The 8156-nt window shown below is 31.7% G+C and overlaps 1 protein-coding gene across 1 annotated transcript; it reads right to left on the bottom strand.

Moving 5' to 3' along the window:
- Nucleotides 1–7125: 7125 nt before the first annotated feature.
- On the bottom strand, nt 7126–7617 carry LOC130467513 (secreted RxLR effector protein 78-like). The gene has a single exon (XM_056836038.1). The coding sequence runs from the start codon at nt 7615–7617 to the stop codon at nt 7126–7128; it is 492 nt and encodes a 163-aa protein (XP_056692016.1).
- Between the last annotated feature and the right edge of the window lie 539 nt (nt 7618–8156).

The raw sequence follows: 8156 nt of genomic DNA, 5'->3' as shown, positions 1-8156 counted from the left end.
ACTGGATGAGGGAGTAATAAATAAATAAAAAAAAGATGATGGAAAAAGTATTTTAATCAAAGTAGAGAGAGAGTTTTATTGTAATGGTGACCCTTAGAGAAAATTAGATATATTAAAAATTAGTAGATGGGGTAAAAAAGTTACTAAAATTGGAAGTGTGACTCCTAATAAAATACGGCCGAAAAATAGTAAGTGTGACTCCTAAAAAAATAAGGAGGGAGTATAATATACTACATCCTTTTTAAAATGATCTTTACACTTCCTATTTTAGTCCGTTTCATAATGTTCTTTACATTTTGCTTTATTCAATTTCTGGACATGAAAATTTACTATCTTACTCTTCTTACCTCACAATATTTACAACTTTTCACCCACTTTCTCTTACTTTATTCATTTTTTTCTTACACTCAACCACATTTTAACATATTTTCTCTACATTTATCTTAATATTTATGCAAATAGCAACTGTAAAAATATTTATGAAACGGAGGTAATAACTTTGATCAAAACCTTGAATTATCACAATGGGATGAATGTGACAAATATCTATTTCATGACCTGTTATATGTCTGCTAAAAAATATTTGATGATTTATTATACAAATTAGAAAATGAATAAATTGTATTTCGTCCTTTTTTTTTAAAGAGAAATAGATATGTGCATTCTCAATAAGAGAGTTAAACCTGATCAATTATACCTCGGCGGCCTGGCCTCGCCCGGACCGAAAAGTACATTTTTACCAAAGTCGAGTCCGACCTAAAAAGCCCACATCAAATTTATGTGTTTGAACATGATTTTTGTGTTAAAGCTCATCCGACCCGAATTCTAAGAGAAAGTCTAAGCCTATAATTAGTACAGAATTGAAATGTTCTACTCACAATAAAATAATATTTTATTGTATTTATTGCAATCGTTGCATTTTCATTTAGTATCAAACAACATAGATTGGTAGAAGAAAGGTAATTGCATTTTCTCATTTGGTACCAAACAACATAGTTTGATAACGTGATTGCATTTTTATTTGGTACTCACAAGTCAAAGTTAATTGTTTTTTTTAGTGTACCAAACTCAATTTACACTACAAGAATTTGTATCTTTAACGACAACATAATTACGACGGGTCAAAAATCCCACCGCAAAAGCCTTTTGCGACGGGGCTAACAACCAAACAATGACGGGAATAACCGTCGTAAATGTCTTTTACGACGGGTTTACGACAAATTTACGACGGGATTTCTATTAACGACGGCCCCCTTTTATGACGGGTTCGCGACAGGAAATCCCGTCGTTAATCAACGATTATTAGCCTTTCGCGACGGGATTTCCCGTCGTTAATAGTACAATTTCTTGTAGTGTTATAACTTGAAGTTTTCATTTAGCCCTAAATATAAAATTTAAATGCTCTACCGATTATAGTTTTAGAAACCCTCGAATTATAATCACCTCCAGCAAGAGTAACAGATGTGTGATAGAGACGTAGGTGGAAAAAAATTCTCAATTTCCCAAACTAATCCAGATTTCATTTTTTAAATGACCTAAGTAAGACCTAACTAATTCTGTATTTCAGTTTCGAACCCACTAAATCCACAACGCGCAGATGGTGTAGGGCGTGCACATAGATCGATCACTGCGCACCTGTACCAAAACATTAAAAAGAAATGCAAAAAACAAAAATAACGCAAAAAACCGAAAAAGAACGTTATAAACTAAACAGAAGGAACATAATTGAGTAAACGAAAAAAACATTAACCAAAACCTGAAAAGAACACTGATATTAAAATGAAAAACAAAAGAAAGGTACAAAAATGAAAAGAACACATTCTCTCTCCTAATAAACTATAAAAAAAACATCACGTGAAAAATACAACAGAAAAGCAACAAAAAATCAAGTATCGATAATATTATAAAAAAAAAATTAAAAAACGATTAAAAAGTTAAAAAGAACACAAAATAATTATATATATAAAAAAAAGAACAACAACAACAATTTTTTTATAGAACACAAAAAACAAAATCAAAAGAAAAAGAAACTAACAAATTAAAACTCAAAATTAAAAAAAAAAAAACGACAACAAATAAAAGAAAAAAGAAAAAATACATGAAAAAAACAACATTTTTTTTTCCTTATAAAACAAAAGAACAGAATGAAAGGGACGAAAAGAACAACAGATCTATATTCTTTTATTAGTTGTATTTGTTCTTTTCAAATAATTTAGTGTTCTAATTATAAAAAAGTTAATAATTTTAAAAGAACAAAAACTAATTTAAAAAAAAAAAACATAAGCAAAGTAAAAATTAAAAAAGAACAAACACAATTTCGATGGACCTAAAAGCAGATCAATGTTCTTCTATAAATATTATTTTGTTCTTTTCTCACACATCATGTGTTCTATTAAGAAAAGAAGATGAAATGACGTTGATTTAATTTGTTGGGCTTGAAACCAGATCTATGTTGTTTCTAAAACTGTATTCTAGTTTAAAGAAATAAGATTTAAATGCGTTAATGATGTTAGACTTAAAACCAGATATGTATTGTTTTAGAAAGTGCAATTTGTTCTTTTAATTAAATTTGTGTTCTAATTTTTTTTTATATAAATAAAATCATTAATGGTTTTGGACTTAAAACAAGGTCTATGTTCTTTTTAAAAATGTTACTTGTTCTTTTTTTTAAAAGTACGATAATTGTGTTAAGAGTTAAAATGAAATCTATGTTCTTTTTAAACGTTGTGTTTGTTCTTTTAGTATAATTTATTAGTTTAATTAAAAGTGTGTTATAATTTAATAAAAGACTTTAATCTTGTTAGACTTAAAACGAGATTAATGTTCATTTAAAACGTATATTTGTTCTTTGTAAACTTAATTATGTTAATAATTCAGTTACACATAGATTTATTATAAACATTATCATTATTATTATTATTACCTGTATAAAAAATAACTCTATGAACAACATTTAAAATAACATCCTACGAACAAAATATATGGAGTGAGACAGAAAAAATTAACTTATGAAAAAGAACGTTACAATTTGAAAAGAACAATACATGAAAACACAAGGAAGTGTACCTTAAACACTCGGTCAAAACTCGTCAACAATATGAATATCTTAAAATCTTCAAAAACTGATCTTAATCAGAAAAATTATCAAAAATATCATGCACTCTTGCGATTCTCTTGATGTTGATCATATTTTTTTGGAAAATTACATAAATCGAAGTATAATTTTGCTTAATTCACTCATTTTCAACTAAGGTGAAACAATTCAAAAGGAATTTTAGAGAGAGAATATAATTTATTTTTGTTTACTCTTTCACTCACTATCTCATTCTTTTTCTCTTTAAAAATATCTCTTATGTTGAGAGAATATAAATCCTCTCCTCTTTCTCCCTCTAAAATGTATTTTTAAAATTCTGAAATGACTAATGATTATGATTCATAAGTACAAATATATATATATATATATATACATATATATATATATATATATATATATATATATATAATTGCTGAAATGACAAAACAGGAATTAGAATGGAAGAATAACCGAGAAGGAGAAATAAGAATTTTAAAAGAGTGCATAATGAGAACTTTGCACGTGTTTTTATTTTGTTATTTTAACATAATATTGTAAAAAGAACAAATGAAAAGACTAAAAGAACAAATAAAAAGACTAAAAGAACAAATAAAGTACCTTGGCCCACAATAACATGTGATTTTGAATCATCATTAGCATCATTATGTTCTGAATTATCAAGCACAGTATTCATAATATCTGAAAAATAATAAGTTAACATGTATAATAACAAGAAAAAAAACACAATCAAAAGAACAAAGGATGAATAGAAAATAGTACGAAAAATAACACCATAAAATAAAAAGAACAAATTGTGAAAGGCAAATGGTCTATTTTTCTACTACAAAGAAATTATTCTTTTAATACGAGCATATGTTATTTAATTACGTGAAATTGTTCTTTTCTGGAAAAAAAAGTGTAATTACATAATCAAAATCTTCAAAATCTTCAAAATCAACGAAATCAATGAAATCAACGTGTAAGGATATAACAGAAAATAATACGAAAAAATAACACAATAAAATAAAAGAACAAATTATGAAGCGCAAATGAAATTTAATTAATAATAAAAATAACACAATAAAATAAAAGAACAAATTATGAAACGCAAATGATTTACTTTTCTACTATAATGAAATTGTTCTTTGAATACGAGCATATGTTCTTTAAATACGTGAAGCTGTTCTTTTCTGGAAAAAAGCGTAATTACATAATCAAAATCAACAAAATCAACGAAATCAACGTGTTATTACATAATCAAATCCATTATAATCATCAAGACACGATAATTACAAAATCAAAATCATCAAACCCGATTATTAGCAAAATCATCAAAAACAAACAATTATTACAAAATTGAAAAATTGCTTCCCTAAATTTTATTATCAGCTGCAGAATTCAGATTTGAAGAAGAAGAATCAATTGAATTAATTTGATGTTGAAGTAGAAAAATAAACGAATTTTGCGAATTTTTTTTATTACTTTCTCTCTCTAAAAACCATCTTAGAATTCCTAGTTCGCACTTTCTCTCTCCCCTTCACATTTTGATTTCAAAAACATAAAAATCCAAAAGAATATATATACTTGCAAGAAGAACAACGAATCAAATGAAAACGCGAAAAACGGAGCTGAAAAGAACAGAGTATTTAATGTTCTTTTGTTCAAGGGAATAAATAAAACACGCGCGTTTTATTTATTTTTTATGTCTTTTTGATCCCGATGCAGCTAGATCTATGCTCACACACCTGCACCATTAAATTTGCACTAAACCCAATCCAATTCGAAAATCTGAATTTACAAATTTTTCCGATCCGATTAAAATTAAATCCAATCAAATCCATGTTTTGATTTACGTACTTGCCTTAATTAGCTTGCATAGTTACCAATTATTTATGCGATTCTGCCTAGTTACATGCCAATTGTTTATCATTTTATTTCGGCTCTATTTTGCAACATTAGATAAAATGAAGCTGAAAGTATTAAGTTACTTAAATTAAGGTGAGAAATAATGAAACTAATTATGGAGTAACTAATAAGCTGTTCTTATAATTTGTTTTGACCATCTTTGATGATTTATTCGTAAAGCTAAAACATAGTCATGTGTGATCTTGTTTGATTCATCTCAACCTAGCTATAGTTTAACAATATTAAACTTTAATGATTTTTACTTATAGGCAATTATAAAATTAATGGTCAAAGATGATCCTAGGTGTCTGAGATGCAATTTAAAATAGGGAGGAAACTCTGCTGCACCTATTACGTGATTGGCCAGCTGCACGTTGTATCTGGAATAGTGTTAGGGGAGCTTCACTTTTCCCATCCTTCTATACTAGATATTTACAAAACTGGATTGCTAGTAATCTCCAAGCAGATGGACTTATCTTTTGTGAGAAATGGCTTACTTGTTTCGCATTGACCCTATGGTGGAACTAGAAATGGAGAAATAGTCTTTGTTTTGGGAGAGGACATGAGATTCCTATTGACACTGGTAGCTTCATTCATGCTCGATTTGAGAGTACCTGGGAAGAATTTCATGGCAGTAACCAAGGTGCAATCACTAGCACTACTATGAGACCAAGGGAAGTGTCGATCAGCTGGCTCTCTCCCCCCGTTGGATGGACAACACTCAACACATATGGAGCTTCAAACGGTACCCCAGGTCCTGCAGGTGGTGGTGGATAGACCTGGTTATTGGACAGGGTAGTCTAATGGATATAGGGTTTTTTTTTTTTTTTTTGCTAGGCAAGCAAGATCGAATAATATTAAGTTCAAAACAGATTTACAACCTAAACTAACTCAAGGATGAAACAAACCAACTAGGTTGGACCATTCCATCAAAGAGCTAGAAACAGAAAGCTATCTTACAGAGTAGCAAACCACAAGCTATCTCTCCTAGATACATGTTTAGGTAAAACAACCAAAATTCGATCTCTAACATTTTGCTTAACTCTAGCTACCATATTCTGAACAGTTGGAAAGGAAGCATTCCAAAAACAACCATTCCTACTTGACCAAACAGCATACACTGCAGCAGCTAGCATTGCAAAGCTAACCTGCCTTCTAAACTTTGACATTCTGCCATGAGCAATACACCTCATGAGCTGCTTCAGATTACCAGTGGAATAAGTAATCCCTAACCAAGCTTTGAGAGCACTAATGCATCTGCTGCTATAGGGACAAGCAAAGAACAGATGCTTATGATCTTCATCAGCTTGTCCACAAATCAGGCAACTTGCAGTATTACTAACACCAAATCTTGCCAATTTTGCAGTGGTTTGAAGCCTGTCCTGCACTGCCAACCAACATATGAATCTATGCTTAGGGATATTCAGCCTATTCCACACCATATTATCCCACTGAATCACAGGTTTTGGACCAATAATTTTCTCATAAACTGTTTTCACAGAATAATGAGGCATAGCAGCTAACTCAGTTTGAGTATAGACTAGTTTCAACCTCTCTTTTATGGCACAAATCTTCTTCCAATACCAGCTAGCAGAAGCTACAGGTTTATACTCCCACCAATCCCCATCCTTAATGTACACAGCATGAACCCATTTGATCCAAACATTATCCTGCTTGGAAGCAATGGCCCAAACATATTTTCCAATGCTTGCAATATTCCATCTGATAACATCTCTAAATCCAAGTCCACCTTGCTTCTTATCACAACATGAACTTTCCCAAGAAATGTTACTGTTTTTCTGACTATAAGCTTGCCCACTCCAGATAAATGCTCTACAAACTTTAGTAACTTCCTGCAGTACTTTCTTGGGTAAAATAAATACCTGAGCCCAGTACATATGAATACTCATCAACACAGAATTAATGAGCTGCATTCTTGCTGTGTAGGAAAGATTCCTTGAACTCCAGACTTTAATCCTAGCAACCATCTTATCCACTAAGACATCACATTGAGCAGCAGAAATTCTTTTAGCACAGATGGGAACACCTAAGTACTTAAAAGGAAGCTGACTCCTAGTAAAACCAGAAACATTGACAATTCTGTTGATTTCATTCTCAGCCATACCACAGCAGTAGATAGCTGACTTCTACTTGTTGGCTAACAAACCAGAAGAGTTGGAGAACAGCTTAAAGGCTTGAAGCAGAAGATACACAGAGGGGAACTCACCTTTACTACACAAGATTAGATCATCAGCAAAACATAGATGAGTGAGCTTAAGTTCTTTGCATCTAGGATGAAACTGGAATTGAGACAACTCACTCATTTTGTAGAGAATTCTGGACAGGTACTCCATGCAGATCACAAACAGAAGGGGAGACATGGGATCACCTTGTCTTAAACCCCTTTTTGACTTGAAAAAGCCATGCATTGTGCCATTAAGCATTAGAGAGAACTTAGGGGTGGTCACACACTCCATTACAAGAGCCACAAAAGCTACAGGAAAACACAGCTGTACCAACATTTCTTGCAGGAAATCCCAATCAACTGTGTCATATGCTTTTTGAAGATCAATCTTCATCATACAACTTGGTTTAGCACTCTTCCTACCATACTGTTTTACCAAATCCTGAACCACCATGATATTATGCACTATGTATCTGCCATGCACAAACCCCCTTGATTCTCAATGATCAAATCTGGTAATACTTGCCTCAATCTGCTACAGATCACCTTAGTAATGCATTTATACAGAGTATTGCAACAGGATATAGGTTTGAATTCACTCACATTCTTTGGACATTTAGTCTTAGGAATGAGAGTAATGACTGTATGATTTAACTCCTTAAGCAACCTGCCTTGTTGGAGGACATCCAGCACAGCACTGACAACATCATCACCAACAATGCTCCAAGCATCTTTATAGAAGTAGGATCCATACCCATCAGGCCCTGGTGCTTTCCTACCAGGAATAGAGAACAAAGCTTTCTTCACCTCATCAGCTGTATAAGGAGCATTTAGAATATTTCTATGAGCATCTGTAATCAATGGACCAGCTTGGACAATATGACTAAGAACAGGTCTTCTATCAGTGTGAGTAGTACCCAACAAAGTTGTGTAATAATCCAAGAAAGCTTGAGAAATATCAGCAGGGTTATCTCTCCAAATCCCATCCATGCC

Source organism: Spinacia oleracea, chromosome 2 (genome assembly GCF_020520425.1).
Source record: "Spinacia oleracea cultivar Varoflay chromosome 2, BTI_SOV_V1, whole genome shotgun sequence".
Lineage (NCBI taxonomy): Eukaryota > Viridiplantae > Streptophyta > Magnoliopsida > Caryophyllales > Amaranthaceae > Spinacia > Spinacia oleracea.
Note: the sequence above shows the minus strand (reverse complement) of the source record. Positions and strands in the feature narration are given on the sequence as shown.

Coding starts and splice junctions, on each gene's coding strand:
- LOC130467513 (XM_056836038.1), bottom strand. CDS start 7,617: ATGGTGGTTCAGGATTTGGTAAAACAGTATGGTAGGAAGAGTGCTAAA.